The sequence below is a fragment of the Coenobita brevimanus genome, chromosome 101, assembly GCF_032717465.1.
Source record: "Coenobita brevimanus isolate Jiangsu-jjx chromosome 101, ASM3271746v2, whole genome shotgun sequence".
Classification (NCBI taxonomy): Eukaryota; Metazoa; Arthropoda; class Malacostraca; order Decapoda; family Coenobitidae; genus Coenobita; species Coenobita brevimanus.
In genome coordinates, this window is record NC_137054.1 from 6,222,556 (window position 1) to 6,245,824 (window position 23,269).

General features: G+C 41.6%; 1 protein-coding gene across 1 annotated transcript in view; it reads right to left on the bottom strand.

Annotated features, from left to right (window-relative positions):
* sno (Protein strawberry notch) overlaps window positions 1–23,269 on the bottom strand; it is a 101,643-nt gene that overhangs the window by 42,861 nt on the left and 35,513 nt on the right. The window contains exons 8-13 of the mRNA XM_080284538.1: window positions 22,077–22,318; window positions 15,214–15,367; window positions 13,376–13,510; window positions 8,143–8,290; window positions 4,063–4,206; window positions 1,902–1,988 (exon numbers count right to left, since the gene is read on the bottom strand). Of these exons, the coding sequence (XP_080140664.1) occupies window positions 1,902–1,988; window positions 4,063–4,206; window positions 8,143–8,290; window positions 13,376–13,510; window positions 15,214–15,367; window positions 22,077–22,318 (910 nt within the window). The remainder of the gene's footprint in view (window positions 1–1,901; window positions 1,989–4,062; window positions 4,207–8,142; window positions 8,291–13,375; window positions 13,511–15,213; window positions 15,368–22,076; window positions 22,319–23,269) is intronic.

Here is a 23,269-nt window from a genome sequence, read left to right on the forward strand (position 1 = left end):
AAATCACTGAAAAAAAAAAAACTTATATAGGAAAACATAGTTAAGTGAAGAAAGGGAAGAGGAAATGTGGTGGAAATGAGTTATTTAAGAGGAGCCTGTGGAGTCACATGGAGAGACAGGCTGACGAATGAGGATATAAAGGAGCGTTGTGGTGTTGATGTGGATGTGATAGGAAGCGTTATGAGGAACACACTGAGGTGGTTTGGCCATGTGGAGAGGATGGAGGGTGAAAGACTGACGAAGAGAGTGTATGTGAGTGAGGTGGAGGGGGGAAGAGGGAGGGGGAGGCCGAGGATGAGATGGAAGGATGGGGTGGAGAGGTATATGAGAGAGGGGGGTGTGAGTTGGGAGCACGGCAGTGAAATGGCGGGGGACAGGGCGACTTGGAGGCGATTTGTTTGTGGCCACCCCAAACAGGACTGAGGCGTCTGGCAATAGATAGATAGATAGAATTTTTGTTGCCCCACAAATTCGTAGCCTGATGAAAGAGTCAATTTGATGCAACCCTCGTGGCAGATGAACTTAGGGTTTGGAGGTTTTTCAAGAAAATTTTTGTTCGTTTTCTGGGCAGCCATCACAGTGATGATTAAGTGGAAATTGTAAAAGAGCTCCTGGTTGCAGACAATGAACTCAAATATTGCATGTCCCTTAAAAATCCATTATCTTCACTCACATCAATTTTTTTCCCAACAAGCTTGAGTGATGTTAGTACCAAACAGGGTGAACATTTTAACCAGGATACTGTGGTAATGGAACAATGATACCAAGGTAGAAATGGCCCTAGTATGATGGCTGACTATTGTTGGATGCTGACACGGGAAATCTAATCACAGCAGAAAAAGAAAGCATCAAAACGCGTATTATAAGTACAGTACCTGCATTCACTGCGAAATTTACATACTGTGGTGGAATAATACACTTGATTTTGCTTCCGCATTACTTTTACATCCCAATTAATATTTCTTGATATTAAAAATATTCCTGGCATAACCAGGCGTGAGGAGCATATTGATTTCTGACTACTGGGAGAAAAATTTCATAGCTAAATTTCAGAAAATGTGTGTGTGATGGAGAAAGATAGAGAAAAGTAAAAACATATTTGTAATCAACACTGTCAATTTACCCAAAATCATCCGTTCTCATGTCTGAACTATATAAAAAGTTGAAATCTGTCGGGTAATGTAATCCTTCTCTAAGACTGTGTAGGAAGGGCAGACTAAGACTGCGGAATTATTTACCTCTGCAAATAATGTTTGATAAAGGTTGGTTTATAAATAGTAAATTATACTGGCACTAGTGAAGGGCTTTCTAGGTGTTACTGTTGTTGCTTAACCTTGGTTTGCTTGACTGAACAGACCTGAAGATGATGTGTAAAACAAGGCGGTTTACTGATCAAATGCTCAAGAACATGTACTAAGATCAGTCATCAGCTGACTGGATATGATGAGGGTGGTGCATGGGTATAACCTACATTAGTGGGGTTAGAGGTAGAACTTGGGGTATAACCTACATTAGTGGGGCTAGAGGTACAACTTGGGGTATAACCCACATTAGTGGGGTTAGAGGTACAACTTCGGGTATAACCTACATAGGTTAGAATGCAAATGAATAGAAGAGAGATGGAAGAACGAAAATATGCATGGAAATGCTCATAACAGGGGCTGCATTCCTGTTCATATTATGATAGTCAAGGCTCGATCATACAAGAACCATCAGACTCTTAAAAATAATTAGCAGGACGATTTTATCTAGAGCCCTGTGCCACAAATACAATTACATCCCCTATCTACACACTGTATTACTAAAAAGCTAACAGTAAATATTTCTATCATTAATTTGAAACTATTATTAGGATTATCATGTCCTTCATACAACTTCAATACAGACTGGAGGATGCTTACCTGACATTTCAAAATCTGAATCTTCATCATTGTCCGAGTGTGCTTCCCGAAATCTTTTCTTTGCTGCCCGTTGTGCTGCTTGCCTCACTATCAACAAATAAGGTTTCACTTAATCAAGTTAATACTTATCATAAGACTGAGTTGCTACAGTTCACCAAAGTAATTACCTGTACATACTTAATTTATCTTCACAAACCTACATTCAAAATGCATACATTTGCAGTCTGTCATTAATGAAAAAGATTTCTTTACTGAAGTCCTGTATGTTAGCAGTAAATGTGAATATATACAGCAGACCCTTAATTTACCAAACCCACATACAGCAGATATTGGATTTAACGGATACTTTGAAGGCCCCTGGACAAACCAATGGACATTCCGGACCCCATCCATTAAATGGAAACAAAACAAAAAACACACAGGCCTTCCAGACAGCTTTGAGCCCACCAGATGCTACTGTGGACTTGAATATAGACTATCCATTACATGGGGAGTATGACCCGGGCCTGTTGGATAGTACCCTGTGTGCAGGGTGACTCAGAATGCACTTACCAACGCTGGTGGCATTTTTTCCCCACCCACTTGGGCTAAGCTGGGGAGGAGCAGGTGGAAAGCAAAGTGTCAGTTTATTTTGGGGCTACTTCCAGTAGGTCTGGGCAGGATCAAAGGCTGTGGAAACACTGTATTGCAAATGGCTGGCCTCAGTCTTGTTGTGACTTTCGTTGTGCTGACATCTCCACCTCAGTGTCTCTCGTCTCAAAGTGTGAAAAATGTTATCTAATAGTGTCTGAAAAGTGGTTTCTCATAAGGCATCACCTAACACCTCCTCTAATGAAAAAGCAAAGAGGATGATTATAGGCATTGTAATGAATATGGAAGTGATCAATGTGCACAAGAAAGGCACAACCAAGGGCGACTGCACTCGCCAGTAAGGTACCAAGAGGTTGATCCTGCATGACATCCTGACGGCCAAGGACAAAACAAAGGAGGTTATGAAGAAAATGGAAGGGAGAAGGAAAGGTAAGGATGTTTTCAGGACCAAGAAGCTGCCCAATGAGAAACTCCACAAAGCAGTCCATACGTGGTACAGGCAGGAGTGAGCTGAGGGTGTCCCTGTGCGTGGCCTGGACATCCAACACTCAGCACAAAGCCTTGTTACTCAACTTGAAGTTTTTATGTGTTGTGCTGGCTGGCTGTGGAGAATTAGGAGGCACCATGGCATCAGTAACAAGGCCATAACTGGGGAGCTGCTTGGCACTGATGTCAATGCTGCAGAGCCATTCTTCCAGCATCTTCAAAAGCTGATGAACAACAAGGACCTGCATGACTTGCAAATTTTCAATGCTGATGAAACTGGTCTCTTCTGGCATGCTCTCCCCTAAAATACTCTGGCTTTGAAGGATACTGGCAGCAACCCAGGGCATAAGACAATGAAGGAGTATCTCTCCATTCTGACCTGTGCCAATGCTGATGGTTCTCATCACCAACAGCAGTCACAGCAGGTATGAGCATGCAACTTAGGTCACTCAAAGACATCATGGCCAAGCTTCCTGTAGAGTACCACGGGAGTGCCTGGTTTCACCCCCTGAAGACGAGTGTCCGTATGGTGTGACAGACACTGAGGACGGGCATAATTGGCCAAATGTAAACAACTTTAAACCTTTGTAAAAACATAATGAGTAATGCTACAGTAAAAATGAGGAACCATTGGAAAGTGCATACCTTCAGGTCTTCCATGAGGTGGCATTGCAGACTACATGAACTTTCATTGGATGAACAATGATTTTAGAAGGATGTGTACTAAAAATATGTTTTTTCACTCCCACGACCGCTACCCAGAGCTTACTGCACTCTGATTTTCACATTATAATAACTATTCAACACTGCACATACTACAGTACCCTCGCACTGAGAGTTAGCACTGTTTGTTAGGTTAGAACTGCCTTCACGGATTTAGCAGAAAATAGCTCAAAATACTAGAAAATTTTCCTTTATATAGTACTGAGCCTTGGTTACAGAACTTGATATAGCAGAAAATTTGAGAAAAAGGATTAGGGGTTGGCTGAATTAGTTCATTAAATCTAAGCATCTGCTGTATATATAATGCTCATAAAAAAATACAGGTATTAAAATGTAAATTTCAGATAATTAAAAAACATACCTGGTTTCCTCTTTGAAGTTTTACCAGTTACTTCATCTATTATATCTTTGAATTCTTTACTTGTATCTGAGATTCCAAGGATCTTACTGATACGACTACGGTCAGGTGCAGGGAAGTGTTTTTCCACTAGTGCTTCCAGCACACCTGAAATAAATATAAAAGGAAAATACAGTACCTATATTAGTTACCTACCATGCAAAAAATATCTCCTCTTCTTTTCAGCTCCACCTCTATATGATACAATTTGATAACCGAATTCCCCAGATGGGTGTCACAAAAATAAACAAATACAGCAAATCATCATCATCATCATCATCCGGACCTCCTTTCCCACCCTAGGGCAGGGTGACGAGTAGCAATAGTCCACACTGCCCAAGTTTGCCCAATCCAATGGGCCAAGCTTCCATTCTCATCATTCAAGCCCCTGGATTCCTGGCTCTATCTGATACACCAGAAACTTTCATCACATTCTGCAGCTTCACATAAACATATCCGACAGTCAGTACAAAAGCTGTCATGTTAAAAAGGGGTGCCAAATCCCTGATCATGCGCTTCTTCTCATGACATTCACCCACCCAGCTCGATCTCTCATCAGTCCTCTAGCCTCACAGACTTCTAAACCTCTCTTCCTCATACACTCATCCACCATATCCCTCCACCTTCTCCTTGCCCTACCTTGCCTCCTCCCTCCATCAAATTCGTTAAGATACTCCTTTTTCACTGCTCTATTGTTATCCATTCTCTCCACATGACCATACCATCCCAGTACACTCTCTTCGATTCTGGTGTCCACTGACTTCCTTACTCCACATCTTTCACGAATCACATTATTCCGTATCCTATCCACCCTCTGTACTCCACATACATTCCTCAGCAGTCTCATCTCCACTGCTCTCACTCTTGACTTTTCATTTTCATGCCACACCATAGTCTTACATTCATATGTTAAAGTTGGCACTAGCACTCCTTTATGTGAGCCACGTGCAGCTGCGACACTTGAGCCTCTGTTTCTTATCAAGGCCTTCATAGCACCAGATACTTTCCTTCCTTGTGTCACTCTACTTTCCACTTCATTTGCACATTTTCCTCTCTTTTCTTTCAAAGTATCCAGGTATTTGAACTCTCTCACCAATTCCAGTCTCTCTCCATTCACTGTAACATCACACTGGGAGTCACCTTCATTTTCAAGTACCACCACTTTGCTCTATTCAACCTTTACTCTCAAGGCACGACACTCACAGACATCGGCAAAACTGTGTTAGTCGACTAAGTTCTTGTCTGGTACTTGCAAGTAGCATGATGCTCACAGACATCTGCAAAACTCTGCACTAGTCTACCAAGTTCTTGTCCGGTACTTGCAAGTAGCACAGCATCATCAGCATGCAACAAATTTGAGCTATTCCATCTATCACCATTCATTACCAACACCATGCCTCTCTCCATTACTCGTGTTTTTACTTCTCTCATAACCCCATTCATATATATGTTGAACGACCATGGGGACATCAAACAATTTTGTTGCACGCCCACACTGATTGTGAATCATTCACTTAGATGCCCATTTACCCTTACACATGCTTGACTACCACCATAAAAACTCTTGAAGGCACCTAGCAGCTTACCATCTACACAACACATGCGCAAAACCTTCCACAATCCTTCTCTGTCTATTTTGTCGTACACTTTTTCCAGATCTATAAATGCCATAAACTCATTATAGTCCTTCTCACAAGCCTTCTCCACTATCTGTCTCACTGCAAATATTTGATCCACACATCCTGCCATTGCTAAAGCCATCCTGCTCATCACTCACTAAAACTTCTGATATTTCTGTTTCACCATAATAATTCTTCCATATACCTTCCCTAAAACACTCAATAAACTTATGCCTCAATACTTCTTACACTCACTTCGCTCACCTTTATTTTTGTACAGGGGTACAACCACAGCATTTTTCGACTCTGCTGGCATGGTTTCACTCATGCAAGCCTTGTTATATACCTCCGACAGGCACTTCATTCTGCCCTCTCCACAACACTTAACCATCTCTGCATTCATCTCATCAACCCCAGCTGCTTTACCATTTTTCAGTCGCTTCACAGCATTCTTCACCTGTGCGAATGTCACATTTCTTGGCACTGCATTCCTTCTCTGCACACCCCCAAAACCAATCACGTTTACAGCGGCTCTGCTCTCTTTATTCCCATTCATCAGGCTTTAGAATTACTCTTTCCATCTGGTCCTTACTTCATCCCTATGGGGTAATAATCTACCACTTATATTCTTCACATGTTCACATTTCTTTCCACTGTCACTTCTACATATCTGCACCTCTTTCCAGAATAACTTCCAACATTCAGAGTACCTTACATTCACATTTCTTCCTAGATCATCATTTCCCTCCTCCTTTTTCCTCTTCACTAGTCTCTTTTTGTGCTTCTTGCTCTCAATATAAAGTACTCAGTTCTTACTTCAATGAACCCCTGTTCTGTAACCGTTCTAGCCACTTCTTCCTCTTTCCTCCACTGCTCTCTTAACCTCTTTCTCCCACCATGCCGTACCTTTCTTCTTTGTTGTTACTTTTGCTACACCACACACTACCTTAGCATTCCTAACTAGGCTATCCCTTCATACATTCCACAGGCTGTCCAGATCGTTCATTCCAATTCACTGATTCCAACTCCTCCCCTACTTTGGTCCTGTATTCATCTGCCATTTCCTTGATGCTCAGCTTCTTGACTTTCAGTCGTTCTCCCTGACTGCTCCTCTCTCTCCTGGTCCACCTCACTCCTCTCAGCTTGATCTTGCATACTACAATCATATGATCTGACAGACCTCTAAACTGTCCTCTCACAGCCCTCATATCAGCAACCATTCCCAGCATCAACCTCTCTACAAGCACGCAGTCAACCAGGCATCTTTGTACTTGAAATACGAGATACAAATGCACAACCTCCTTTCCTGACACATATCCTTCAGTTGCTTCCCAGTGTCATTGTCTCGTGGCAATCCATTACAACCCATTATGTCATCCTCAGGATCAGTGCCAGCTCTTCCATTCATATCGCCCATTACAATAATTTTATTGCTCCCGGGCATCTCTCCCACTGCTTCATCCAGCTCATTCCAAAACCTGTTTTTCTCTGTCTCACTCTTGTCCTCATACGGTGCATATGCTACAATCACAGCCACTTTCACCTTCTTGAACTTGAGCTCGACATACACATACCTCGACCTGACACATCTGTAATCTCTCATTCCACACTGCCAGACCTCATTCATCAACAAAGCAACTCCTTCCTTGCATCATCCTTGCTAATTCATGCCCGATCTTACACATTTCACATCCTCCCAATCTTCCGCTTCACACCTTTTCATCTTTGTTTCACACAATCCCATCATGGCATATATCACACTGTTGAAAACATTCACCACTTTCACCCTCTTGCTCTCCTCATTCACACCTCTCACATTCCACGGCAGTGGCTCAATCGGTAGAGAGGTGGCCTGCAGTCCTATAGGACCCAGGTTCAAATCCTCGCTGGGACAGGGAACAGTTTAAGGATTCAAAATCCATAAAAGCAGACTTTACTGATCTACCAGATGACCCGCCGACATGTAAAAATAGCCCTGCTAATACAATACACTAGCCGTGTATGAGACAGTCCTAGTAAGTATTCAATATGGTCGGTGGGTGTTTGCACCGAGGTGGTGACATGCAGAAATGTATGGTAGGTAGGAGGACTACTGGGCCTTGGGAGATGGTTGTGAAGCCTATGCCCAGAGTTGAGGGTGGGGGAACTGCCCATTTGGCTAGGGCCCTCGGCAGGTTTTGGGCCCTCCAAGGCTCTTTGAAACGTCTGCCATGATTAAGTGATGTTAGATGGGGGAATCCAGTGGACACTTCACCCGGCCAAATAATAAAAAATAAAGTAAGACATCAAGCCTCTCTGTTATAATTTATAGTGTTCTTTTCCAGCAAATTACTTATTACCATAAAGAATTTAACTGTAAAAAGATACATATAATACTATAGGAATGCAACTCGATGCACTAGTTTGTCTGAAGCCTATCACGCACCCTTCGCCGTGGACACAAAGTCTGAGAGCTCTCCATCCTCTCTTTCTAACTGTTCTAGAGTACGGGCTTCACCAGTAGACTGCAGACCAATCACAACACAGCGGTTAGTTTTCACTGCCTCTCTTGCCAGGCGTACTGCATGATCAACCTGCAAGAAAACAAAGGTATAATTAATATTTCTGGGAAGAAAGCTTTAAAAAAAAAAAAGGTTTATATTTAGAAAAAAAAAAAAATAGTACTATAGTACAATATATGAAGACATAACATTTTTTACATACCTGACTCTGGCCACAGACTAAACAGTCCACTGTATTATACTTAGCAAGCCTCCTATGAACAACATATAACATTTCACACCTTCACAAGTCACTACCTGGGCACTAATATTCACCATCCACATTGAGTACATACTGTACAGTGCTGCCTAGTAATATGATGCCATATTATGTGATAAATCACTTCAGCGATAATTAAAAAGTTATACCCTGTCTCAATATATTAACAAAATAATTGCAATTTGGCTACAATGATATATCTGACAGCCTCCTCCTAGATTCTCATGCAGATGTAATGACAAACAAGCCAAAATGGCTGCCCAGTGTTTACACTGGCTGTGATTGTTTTCTTTCGTTCACTTTTGTGCATAAAAGGCCAGTGAAACACCACTGTTATCACCAAACAACAGTGCAAATGCTTAACAAATAGTGCAGTGTGCAATATTAAGTGAAGTGATACTTTTTGTGAAAAACTGAAACCTGTCACTTGGAAATCGTGTCAACCTCATGTAACTATCATCCACTATCTAGGACTCTGCACAGCTGACCGAGTGAAGATGCCCGCCCAGGGTTTACACTGTGATCGTTGCCTTTATTTTATTCTGAGCATGAAATACCACTGGAACACCATTGTTTTTACCAAATAAGAGTGCCAGTGCTTAACAAATAGTGCAGTGTGCAATACTAAGTGAAGCGATACTTTTTGTATGTGAAATACTGAAACCTGTCACTTGGAAATCATGTCAACCTTAGGTAATCATCCTCCCCATAACAGGTCTCTACACAGCTGACTGAGCCACGATCCCCTCCCAGTGTTTACACTGGCTGTGACTGTTGCCTTTCGTTTTATTTTATTCACGAAATGCCACTGAAACACCATTGCCATCACCAAATAACAATGCAAGTACTGTACTTAAAAAATGATACAGCGTGTGATAGTAGGTCAAGAGTTACTGTATCTTTTTGTGTGGAGTGGTCATCAAAGTCCTCCAACTGTCCCCCATCCTGGGAGGGGGAGGGTGGACTTAGTGATGACTCATACCAGCATATGACAAACTTCAGGTTGGTGGCAGAGTTTTTTGTCTTAAGGTCATTTTAGGCTTTGCAATCGAGGTCAACCTCCCTAACCCCAATGAACCTATGTTATATCAACCTCGTTAAGCGATAATTTGTTATGCAACAGGTCTTCACATGATGCAACCCTACTGCATAATGAGGATGCCCTGTATTAGGGTTGTCTTACTCAGGTGATGGTGTTAACAGGTAATTTTTATGGGCCATGCTTCCATTTGCTCACCATTCAAGCCACTGGAATCCTGGTTCTATCTGATATGCCAAAAAACATTCACCACGTTCTGTAGATTCATGTAACGTATCCTATCTATCTATCTATCTATTGCCAGACGCCTCAATCCCGTTTGGGGTGGCCACAAACAAATCGCCTCCAAGTCGCCCTGTCCCCCGCCATTTCACTGCCCTGCTCCCAACTCACACCCCCCTCTCTCATATACCTCTCCACCCCATCCCTCCATCTCATCCTCGGTCTCCCCCTCCCTCTTCCACCCTCCACCTCACTCACATACACTCTCTTCGTCAATCTTTCACCCTCCATCCTCTCCACATGGCCAAACCACCTCAGTGTGTTCCTCACAACGCTTCCTATCACATCCACATCCACACCACAACGCTCCTTTATATCCTCATTCGTCAGCCTGTCTCTCCACGTGACTCCACAGGCTCCTCTTAAATAACTCATTTCCACTGCTCTCACTCTTGACTTGTGTCCTTCCAACAATGTCCAAGCTTCACTTCCGTACGTTAGAGTTGGTATCACAATACTGTCATGTAGTAACTTTTTTACTTCCATGCTCACTTCCCTGTTTCTTATCACTGCTTTTAAGGAACCAGCAACCTTTCTTCCCTGCTGTACCCTTTCAAGCACTTCACCCTCCAAACCTCCATCCTTAGACTCCAATAGAGTCAATCCGGACGGTCGCATTAAAAGGGGTGCCAAATCCCTGACCATGTGCTTCTCCTCATAATACTCATCCAGCCAGCTCAGTCTCTCATCAGTTCCCTAGCCTCACCAACATCCATACCTCTCTTCTTCACACACTCATCCACCATATCCCTCCACCTTCTCCTTGGCCGACCTTGCCTCCTCCTCCCTTCAGATTCGCGCATATGTACAGTCGCCAAACTTTCCACCTGGGCCACCTAGCCGCGAGAGGTGGGTAACGGGTGCTGGCAACAGTGTATATGTTTGTTCGTGTGTACATGCTCGACGAAAGTTCGGATCATCAACTCTCTTCGTCCATAGTGAACCTCTGTCAGAGTCAGAGTTCATCCCATAGATGGCTGGGTACGGAGTTAGGTGGTGAGAAAAATGTCTCAGGAGTAAGGCGCCTCTCCCATCGGCTCAGCCAGTTGCATGAAACTGGTCGCATGGAAAATTATTGTGTGCCACAGATCGCGCTGACCAAGGCCAAAGATATATGACTATATAAATTTTATAATAAAGTAATATAAATAATATTCTTATATAAATATAAACTTTTTTTTATAATACAATAATATATATTATACTATACATATTTGGCCTTGGTCCGTGCAACCTGTGACATGCAACAATTCCATGCGACCGGTTTCCTGCAACTGGTCGAGCCGGTGGGAGAAGCTGCTTAAGGGGGAGCTTGGCATAGTGAAGTCCAGGGCAGGTGCAGGACGTTGAGGGGAGGGGGTTACGTTATTCATACCGCCAGTGACAATAACTGCCGAACTAGTATTTGAGATCCATTGGCAATCTACCAAATATTTACATTTTTAACAATACTAAACATGTTCTTTTCTATGTTGTTTTTACATTGTTACAATAACATGTTAATGCACTAAATACTGGAATCACTCCAAGCCTTTCTCTCACACTCTCTTACTATATCAGTAATTCCATTTCATAGGGTTATCACTTGATACCATTATCAGTATAGGTTGAAGATGAATGCGTTTACCTAACATCTACAACCAGTTACAAGTAAGATTGCCTGCCATATTCACATCATGAATGACACTGACCAATAAACATTAGGATGATGTTCAGACACTGTTAACGGTTGCTTATTTCCTCGTTGGTAGTACTTCAGGCAGATGTGTTCATGTGTTCTGTGGTGCACCACGAAGAGGTAGGAGATTAAAATACTGTCACCTCAGCAGGCAGAGAATTTATGCATACTTTTGTCGAATGTGGTTATTATATCAGCTATGATAATGATTTACTGTACCATTTTTCATATGACTATGATCATTACAGCACATCTTTATAGTCCATTCCTCTAATGTATGACTGAATTACACATTGCAAGGAAAACTGATTGTGAGCGGTGCCGCTTATGTGTGCGGTCACACATTTACATGCTCATCGATTATTCACCGAACAACATTATCTCACATTATAGCAAGATGAAGACACCATCTCTTCACCACAGGATGCAAAAGCTTCCAGTCATTTTAAGCTCAATTTTATTGATTCATGAATTGTTTGGACATTTACATCACCATTGCCTGTGATATTACTTATGTGATTGGTAAATGCAACATAACGAACATGAAATTATCATTACAGGCTGGAACACTTTTTTTTTTTTTTTTTTTTTTTTTTTTTTTTTTTTTTTTAAAACCCCCGAACCTCGTTTTAGCCCCCGTCACCGAGGTCCGGAGTGCGAGGATATGTGATGTTGGTTGCTGACTGGCTGCTACCAAGACCTAGGTCATAAGACAAGGGCTAGGTGTTTAATAGGAGAAACCCATCTCTCCTGACGGGGGTGGAACCACGTCAAACGGATCGCCTGGCGGAAGCGTTATCCACCACGTCACCCACAGTACTGTTTCAAATATTTAATATATATCAACTATTAAAACAATTGCCGTGTTTGCACTGCAAGCACAGAGATCCACGTAATGATTAAGTGATGAGATGCTTAGGTTTTCTATTGTTAACGCAAGGTTGACTCATGACTAGCTGACTCAAGGCAGTATTCTGCCTCAACGAACGAATTTCAACCTCCGACATCTACAGCTCCTAACTCTCCTACTTAGTTTAAATTAATATCCTCCCAATGAGTAATCCTGTAACGATTAATGACCTAACTTGTCTAATCATGTCTCGGATCAAGAATGGTATTTCAATAGGTTTAATCGAGACCGGCCTAGGACTGGCTAAATGCAAAACGAACAGTCAGACACAGGTATCTACTTTTCAACCATAAGAGCCGGTCACACGACGGTTCTTCCCCCCCCCAATATGCAGTAGACATTTTTTAGCCATGGGTTTATCATGTAATAATGAAAAAGAATACGTTTTTAAATATATAATATATGTAAAGATGCGGCCTTTTGAATTAGTTTACTTATTGTTTTCAATAATTGCATTATCCAACACTTTCAAGAAGCTCCTTTGAAATTCTATCGCCTAAAAATTGTCGACTGATTACTGGGATGAACTTTGACTGAGGTTCACTAAGGAAAACGAGAGGTGATGATCCGAACTTTCATCAAGCATGTACACACGAACAAACAGATAGCCTACACTGTTGCCAGCACCCCTTACCCACCTCTCGTGTCGGGGTGGCCCAGGTGGAAAGTTTGGCGACTGTACCTATTTCACCACTCTTGTTATCCATTCTCTTCACCTAACCATACCATCTCAGTACACTCTCTTCGATTGTGGTGGCCACAGACTTCCTCATTCCACATCTTTCACGAATCACATTATTTCGCATCCTATCCACTCTCTGTACTCCACATACACTCCTCAGAAGTCTCATATCTACTGCTCAAACTCCTGACTTTTCATTTTCATGCCACACCATAGTCCGACATCCATATGTTAAAGTTGGCACTAACACTCCTTCATGTAAGCCTCATGCAGCTGCAACACACTACAAAATAAAGATTTGGCTTACCTTTGAAGCTATACAGAGGTACTTAAAGAAACGCTGGTGTGAGGACCAAAACTGACCCCACATCGATTTTTTCATACCCTTTTCCGCATTGATTAGTTCAGATGCTTCTTGGAACTTTTGACGAGCCTCCACCCACTGAAATATAAATTCAACCATAATATATTATCTGTACTTGCACATAATGTTAATATAGTAACTGTACTTGCACATAAAGTTCACTTCAATGGTCACTCTACTGACAGTTCCCTTACTACTGCGGACCCTCCACATGCATGTGTTGAGTATTAGCCTAGGGTACTAACCACTCAAAATCTGTGCACTCCACTATGTCATCATCATCTAGACATTCATTTCCAGCTAGGAACTACCTCTTCAATCTAATCCCAACTTACCTACTTAACTCTCTATTATCCCAACTAGACTACAGATGTGCTTCCTTAACCCCTAAGGACCTAAACTGTCCTGTGGGGGTTTGCGTTACTTTGACACCCTGGCCTAAAAAGCCCAGCAGAGCAATTGCAGTAAAAAACTGCATTCAAATTTTCCCACACCTTACTTGATGTAACCTACTCCAAGACCATCCCACCAATGAGTTAGGGAGGGAGGAGGGCTCCAGTCCACGAACAGAGTGAGGGGTGAGCCCCCCTTGCACTGTCCCTCCCTCTGCGTATCCCCTTAGTCAATGCCTCATGTGACATAGCCCACTCTTTCTACCCTTCCTACTAACACTAGAGCATAGAGGTGAGGTCTGACTGTAGCAGTGACTGCTCTCCTGCTCCCCCCCCCTCCACTCACCTTACCCTTTTGGCTTGGCTGCCAAGAGACGTATCCCTCACCTCTTCTTCTTCCTACTCGAATGTGCAGATAAAGGTGATATTTCCATGCTCTACACTCCCTCCCTCTGGAAATTCCCCACTCTCCCTCCACCTTCCTCCATTCCTCCACTGTGTTACTCTCCTACACCCTTGCGTGACGCATCGAATGAGGATTCATTTCCCGACTTTACTGTACTTTATAAACCTTAAATAAGACTTTGCTTTCATTGTAGCAATACCTAATGTATGTATAGTAATATGTATGTTATTGGCCCAATATAATGTGTAATATTGGGAAAGTCTACCTATTAGCGGAGCTATGCTACTCTAAACTTAAAAACAATAATATTAATTTGAAGGAAAATCCACGTAAAAAACAAAAACAGTATATCTGGGGAGAAATAAATAACATTTGAGCCATAGTTGGGCTGAAGCGTTGTTTACTTCTCCCCAAATACATACTGTTTTCGCGTATGTGTAAAGTCACGTTAAATCGAGAAACCCTTGTTACTTAAACATATCTCCTTAAATATTTGCACGTGTTAAAACGAAAACGCGTTTTTTAAACTCGTGCTAGTTGAGAGGTAACTGTACTACACAAGCCATAACGATCATTTCAGATATCATCGTACCCCTCCTGCGCGATACTTTTTTTACCTTGTGTACAATACAATGACATTTTATCAGGCTTATTATAGTATTCAAGAGTGTTTTTCTATGTCCGAAGTTATACAGTACAGTACTGCAATAGCATTTTATATGGGTAGAACCCCCTTCGAAGGGCTGGGAAGGGTATTATATCACTATCCATCAGTACGGTACATAAACCAATGGCATCTCCTTGGCAGCATAACACCTAATACAACAGTTTATTGTATTAGAATCAATAATGAAGAGGCAGAAGAGCAACAAGGTTAATTACAAACCACAGCATGAATATGGTATTCACAGATGAAGTAATTGCATCCTATCATACCAAGATTCATTACAAATCTAAAACGAATAGTGCTGAAAGAGTCTTACCAATTTTACAGATTCATCATACATATGCTGAAAATCTTCATCCAGTGGCACTTCCTCTATTCTGAAGGTGACACCATGGAAGCTGAGTTGGCGAGCTATGTACATCCCTCGCAACTTCATGTCCATAGCAACGATCTCCATTGCACCCACACCCCTATAAAAGGAAAACCACATACAGACAGTCCATCTATTTATCTATAGCCAGACACCATAACCCCATGCAGGGGGGGCCGTCTGTCTTTGAATTAGTTGTTTTACAGGGAGGACTGCCCCTCTACCATCCCACTTGTTGACACGTAGGGAACACGTATAGGTTGGTTATATGTTACTGCCCCGCGTTATAAATGTTCTCCTGGTTTAACAGAAACCATTAAGCTTGTCACTCAATAAAATGCCACTTGAAATGGAAAGAAGAGTAATAAAAAGTTACAGGAAAGATGGAAGAAATACGAAGAGAGGAGGGCCCACACAGAAAAAGAATGATAAAGGTGAAGGAAGAAAAGTGAGTGGACAATGGTCACCACCACCTACTACAGGCAATCACCTACATAAAACTCAACAAAGTTTCTTCAGTACAAATGGGGATGAGGGTGGGTTCATGGAATGTGGGAAGTTTGAGGGGAAGAGCAGGGGAAGTCGTTGAGGCATTCAGTAGGAGGTGGGTGGATGTGGCGTGTTTGCAGGAAGTCTGGTACAGGGGTGGATCAGCCAGAAAGATTGTTGGGAAGGACTGTTGCTATAAGTTGTTTTGGCAGGGGGGGACAGATGGATATGGAGGTGTTGGTGTGATGGTTGCGGAGAAATGGGTGGAATATGTTATGAATTTTTTGAGAGTAAGCGATAGGATACTGGTAGTGAAAATTCTGTTGGGCAGAAAGATAGCTGCGATTATATCAGCATGAAGCAGAGAAAGATAGATTTTGGGATGACTGAATATGTGTAGTGGGTGGTATGCGGGATGATGAGATAGTGATTTTGGGAGGGGACTTAAATGGTCATGTAGGTGAAGCAGCACAAGGTTATGAAGGAGTGCATGGGGGATGTGCGTATGGTCTCAGGAATGCAGAAGGGGAAAGGATACTCGAGTTTGGGGAGGCAACGGACATGATTGTGTGCAACACATATTTTAGGAAAAGAGACAGTAGGTTAATTATGTATGAGTCTGGGGGAAACAGCAGTCAGATGGATTATTTTCTGGTTAGGAGGGCCGATAGGAGGTTAGTGAGGGATGTTAAAGTTATAGGAAGTGAGGAGTGTGTGCAGCAGCACAAGCTATTGATTTGTGATATGGTGCTTAAAGAACAAGTGATGAAAAAGAGGACTTATGTACCTACGAGGAAAATATGGAAGCTGAAAAACCAAGTAGTAAGGGATGCCTTCTATAGCGAGTTGAGGAGAGTGGTGGCTGAACAGGGAGCTGTAGACAGAGGCGTTAATGAACAGTACAGAGCCCTCAAGAACAATTTCTTGAGAGTTACTGATGTAACATGTGGTTGGACAAGAGGACCACCTAGACATAAAGTAACTTGGTGGTGGGATGAGGGTGTAGAAGCTGCAGTTAAGGAGAAAAGAAGGCTTTTCCAGGAATGGAAGAAGGGTGGTAGCAAAGAGGAATATTTGGCTGCCAAGCACAGGGCTAGAAGAGAGGTATACAGGGCAAAGTCTGAGTCACAGAGACTATTACTTGATAACCTAAATCATGGGGAAAGGAAAAATATGATATTTAGGGTGGCAGGTCAAGTGAAGAGGGATAATCGGGATATTATAGGTGAGCAGTGTGTGAAGAATGATGAAGGAAGGGTAGTGTACCCTGTACACTGCTAAATATTTTCCATAACCACTTCTAATTCCTCATTCTTTGGTTCCTTTTCATTTATTTCATGCTTTATGTCCATTATTGGTGAGAACAGGGTCTTACCAGGTTTAAATAGGTGCTGTGCATGTCTGGTAGGGAGTTATTTAGGTGGCTTTCAAAGTTAGGCTGGGTTAGGGTCCTTAAGTACCAGTCCAGCAGGCTGGGGCCCACTTTCCAGATGGAACCACTTTCTGGACATGCCTTTGGCTCTTCTACATCGGATAGAGGAGGGATTACTGTACCTTCTTCTTACTTTATTCTATGCTCTTTTTCTTGCCTCAAGTGCCATTCTGCACCTATTGTTAAACTATTCTTTCTTCCTTTCCATTGTTTTGGAGACTTAAGGGACATATTTACAAACTCCTGTTTTATATACTTCTATCAAAAGCTCACATTTCTCATCAACATTTGTGATCTCATTTTACTCCAGTCTACCCTTTGGAAAAAGTTCCTCAGGGACGCAAAATCTGCCTTCCCATAATTACTGTATATCTATTTTTTCTGTGTTTTTCATCTCTTTCTCCTTCCTTACTCCCACCACTTCCATCTCAAGAACCAGATGATCACTTTTACCAAAGGGGCATTGGTAGGTTATGTTCTTCACGCTGTCTGGGTACTTTGTGAATACCAAGTTCAGCCTTGATGGTTCGTCATCACCTCTAATTCTTGTATTTTCTTTAATTAATTAAGTTAACATGTTTTTCTTCACCAATTCCCTCAAAATATTTCCCCATGATTCCTCTCTTTCCAGCATCAACACTTTTCCAATCACCTTCTCTACAGTTAAAATCCCCCATGATTATTAATCTATTTCCTAGTTCAATTAACATTATCAGCTTTATAATGGATTCTCAATTGCTATATTTTTTGTTCTTAAGTCAGTACAGGTTAGAATCATCACACCTCCCCCAAACTTACTTTCTCTGTCCTTCCTCCAAATATTATAATTGTTCCATCCAAATAATTTTGTATCAACATCTTGGGGCAATTCAGTCTCCACCAAGCAAAGAATTTCAGGTTTCTTTTCATTTATATAGTCTCCAATTTCCCCTTTCTCAGATAATAATTGACCTACATTACTATACTGTACATGATTTTCAGATTAGGTGCCACAATTTTATCTTTACCCATTCTTCTCTTTTTCGTATTCACAACCACCCCCCTTGTTTCCTTCACTTCTAGTTCCTCACATACCACTTCCTTACTTTCACATTCATCAATCAATCAATCAATCAATCACTTCCTGTAGCAACCCACGGGATGCATAGGGCCTCGATGAACTCTCTCCACCAATATTTGTCTCTTGCCATATCCTTCAGGTCCCACCAACACTCCTCTCCCGCTTCTCTTTTCATTGTCCTCAACCAGGTTTCCTTCGACCTACCTCTTCCTCTAGCAGTCCACTCTGGTGCATCCTGTATTAAACTGCCTTCTTTTCTATATATGTCCCTCAGCCACTTCCAGCGAGACAATCTCACATACTGTATTCATCAACTGGTTCCACTCTCGTAATATCCCTTGCTCTTTCATTTGTAACTCTGTCTTGCCACTTTACCCCAAGAATCCTTCTCAGTATCTTATTCTCAAATCCTAATACTTTCTGATCTTTTGCAATTGTACTGTACCATGACTCATGCCCATATATTAAAATTGGTCTAACCATGGACTTGTAAATTTTTATTTAGTATGTACCGAAAGCATATTATTATTCCAAACAGATTTCAACATTCCAACATCTGGCCAAGCTCTCCAGAATTTTTTGTTATGTTCTTCCTCTGTCCTCCTGTCATTTTTTCCTTTACTTGTTCCTTTACAGATTAAAAAAAAAAATTTACTTTCTTCCTCTGTCCTCCTGTCACTTTTTTCCTTTACTTGTTCCTTCATAGATTTTAAAAACCTTTCTTTATTCTTCATTCAAATCTTTTCTTATTATAGTATTTTCCATCCCTGCCTCTTTACTTAGTTTCCAGGTCACTTAGTGTGTGTCATTTACTATACTTTCTGATGACAATTCTCACTGGTCTTGCATCCCCTTTCTTATACTGCCCTATTGTCTTTAACTTCCTCAATTTTTTTCCCACTTGCTTCCTTTCTATGTGGTAGGTGGGGGTGCTCACCATCCACTCACTCAATGTAGGACTGCTTTGGGTGTCTGCCCTCCCCTCTCTTCCATCCTTCCTCTTCTGTCTTTCCTTCATTCTTTCCTCTTCCTTTTGCCTATAGGTGACTTTACACTCCCTCTTCTGTCATTCTTTCCTCTTCCTTCAGCCTATGGGTGACTCTACACTGAGTGACAAGCCAAATGGTCTCCTGTACACCAGAAAACCATTTACTACGCTAAGTGGTAACCATATAACCAAATTATAGCACCTGTTGCCTGTTGGTTTAGTGGGTAATTAAGGCATTCCAATCAGACCGAACCTGCATAGGTTTATATCCGTGAGGTGGTTGGGGTTGACTGCTCATGTAATGTCACTCAGGGATGAGTGAGGCTGGTCACTCTCATCTTAAATGTCAGGGCCAACTTGCCTGGCCCTGGGCCCCTATGCTCCCCGTGGGGCAATGTAAGATTAGATAATGGATGGATGGAAGGCTTCCTTCTGGATCAATCTTGCCCAATATTTTCCTCATTCGATTCAAGCCTCTCTTGAGTCTCACAGATCTAACCTTTTCTTCTTCCTCCGTTTCCAAACATTACCACGCATCTGTTCTTTTCTACAGTTTCTCTCACTATTTTCTTTTTTCTTCAATATTTTCACCACACTTTCTTCCACTTTTTTCTTGTTCATTTCTCTTTCTTCCTGAATGATTTCCCTTCAGCTGACCTCTTCTTTCTGTTCTTCCTCCACATGTACCCACTCTGCCCTTTGCTCTCCTAACACACTACTCATCTTTCCCATTTGATACTGCTCTCCTATAATTTTCTCCTTAATTCAATACAGTATTTTCTCATTCCAAATCTTGATCTCCTGGTTTGCCATATCATTGGCCTGTATAGTGTTTTCGGTCATTTCAGGTACATTTCTTGATACTCGATCCTCCACTTTCTATTCTAGTTAACCAATTCTCATAATTAATGTTTTAATTAAATCCATCCATCCAATCCTACATTGCCCCATGAGGAGCGTAGGAGCCTGGGGTTAGGCAGTTGGTCCCGACATTTAAGATGAAAGTGACCATCACACTTGTTTCACTGTCAAATCCTGGAAATCCCTCAACCTTTACACTGTCGGCCATGTTTGATGGTTATACTATGGCTGTTAGCTACCTGATTCCTCTGAACATTCATGTAAACACAAATATTTACTGACAATAGCTCTTTATATTTTGACAAACAGTATTAATAAACAACACTTTAAGCTTCAGAGAATGCTACAAGAGACACAACAAACATAATACCTGAAAACTACTCAAGGTTTGCAGAGGTCATTGAGACACGCCTGTTTGTTCTGGTTCCGTTCGTGTGTGTGGGTGCACATGTTTCCGAGTATTGGGTTCAGGTGCGGCCCAGCTTGGGCGTGCGATAATGGCATGCTCGAACCTCAAAATGCTCTAAAATGACAGAAGCGTGAATTTTCATCTCACAGCAAAAATGAAAACCTCTATAACCAAGTGCATGATAACCATGGGATCACTGTACAATTCTTTGGCTGTAATTAAATGAAGAAATGAATAAAAACTAATCTACCTACCTATTCCAGACACCTAAATCCCGTAAAGGGTGGCCACAAAGAAATGGCCTCCATGTCACCCTGTCCAAAGCCACTTCACTGTCCTGCTCCCAGCTCACACCCCCCACTCTCATATACCTCTCCAATCCATCCCTCCATCTCATCCTAGTCCTCCCCCTCCCTCTCTCCCCCTCCACCTCACTCACATACACTCTCTTCATCCTCTCGCTCTCCATCCTCTCCATATGACTAAACCTCCTCCATGTATCTCTCCAAACATTCTCTATCACATCCACACCCACATCCACACAACAACGCTCCTTCATTTAATTTGTTAGTCTGTGTCTCCATGTGACTCCATATGCTCCTCTCTAACTCATTTCCATTGTTCTCACTCTTGACTTGTGTTCCTTGAATAAATAAATAAAAGACATTTCTTGTCTGAAAAAGTGCTAAACGCGACAACTGTCTAACCTTTATCCTCCTAAAGGCTTCTCTCAGTTATATTATCAGCCAGCCAGAAAAAAATATTACAAGTATCTATTGTCTATAAAACTGTTAACAGTTTTTAACCTTTACACAGCATTGTATTCTCTCTACTGAATTAATTAATGTTACATCTGTCCATTATGGTGGTAGGTGGTGGTGACCATCATCTAATCACCTGATATAGTGCTGCCTACTTCTTCCTTCACCGTTACCATTCTTTATTCTGTCTGCCTTCCTGTCTTCCTATTTCTCCAATCTTTCCTGTCATTTTTTATCAATCTTCTTTCCTTTTCATGTGGCTTTACACTAAGTGACAAACCTAATGGTTTCCTGAAAGCCAGGAAACCATTTATAGTGCTGGGTGGTCACCATATAACCAACCCATACCTGCTCCCCACGTGCCAACACGTGGGTTGGTGGAGGGTTAGTGCCTCTCTCTGTAAAACAGCTAATTCAAAGACAACCAGCTGTCCTTTCTGGGATTATGGCATCTGGCTATAGACAGACAGATAGACAGAGTCCATTTTCTTAGAACATGCTCAATAATAGAATTTTTAATCATTTACCAACTTGAGGTTCCCTCTAATGAACAATAATGTCCTGCAGACACAAAATATAAAATCCTCTTCACAACAACAATTCCCTATAATATCCGATACTATGAAAGTAAAGGCAATAACAACAAATGGCTAAATCCACTGTCAGCAATGGATAAAACCACCAATAATGTACCATCCACCAACAACAGACTATAACACAAAATACAAAACAAACATCAATGATCCAATTCAAGTAAGCCACAAATTACCTCATTTGACTGTGTTAATTCAAATGCAATTAATACTAACCTCTTCTCAACAGCATTAATAAAATCGGTGAACTCAGGGAATGGAGTGCCTTTGCCCCATATCCCCAGACGGACCACGTATGCCATATTCTTGGGCTCTGAAGCTCCAGTGGCAGAGGCATACACTACCCGGGCCTTGGGAAGCCTTGTCTGAAGCTCCAGCACCGTCAAACCCGTTTTGGTCGGCTTCCCAGACCCCACAGGACTCAAGTTCTTGGCACGGTGACACTCATCAAACACAATCTATATCAGAGAAGCGAGCTAATGAGCTTTTTAATAATAATAATAATAATAATTACTAACAATAATAATAATAATAAGGATGATGACGATGATGATGAGGAGGAGGAGGAGGAGGAAAAGGTATAGTAATAACATGTCATCACATACAAAAGATAAATACAGTATTATATATATATATATAAAAAGCAGTGCAGTAAATTACATAATGTGAACAATATATTAAACTCATAATTAATTACCAATAAACAAATATATATACTTAGTTTAAGGAGGAGGAGGATGTATTGTAATAATATTCCAGAACATACAAAATATGAATATTAAATACACAAAAATAACTGTGCAGTAAATTACAGTACATAACGTAGGCAATACATTACACTCATAATTCATTACCATTACACAAATTTATACATTTAGTTTACTGCTCACATAATGCCACTCAGGGATGAGTGAGGTTAGTCACTCTCATCTTACATGTCAGGACCAACTTGCCTTGCCCCAGGCTCCTACACTACTCATGAGGCAACACAGGATTGGATGATGAATGAATAACTGTACAATACCAGTAATGGTTCACTAGTTTTTGAAACCCACACTCTGTAGCATTCAGTTTTCAGGTGACTGTAGTAGGCTATAAACATTTGTTTTTGTTATCATCTCACTGTTTTTTCCACCAACTGCTAGGGTGGGATACACTTCAGAAAGCATGGCTTAAAAAAAAAAAAAAAAAAAAAAAAAAAAAAAAATACTGGTATTAACCCCTAAAACGCGGATCGTCGCTTTTGCGACGGTCGGCCCAAAGGGCAAAACGGCGGGTCGTCGCGTTTGCGATTTGAGTTAATTTTGAATAACCGCGGGCAAGCAGGCTCAAGCTGGTATTGTCTATCAGTCCCGCCACCCGTGAGCTACTTTTAGCACACTTGACCTTTGTACTACTGACCTCGGTTG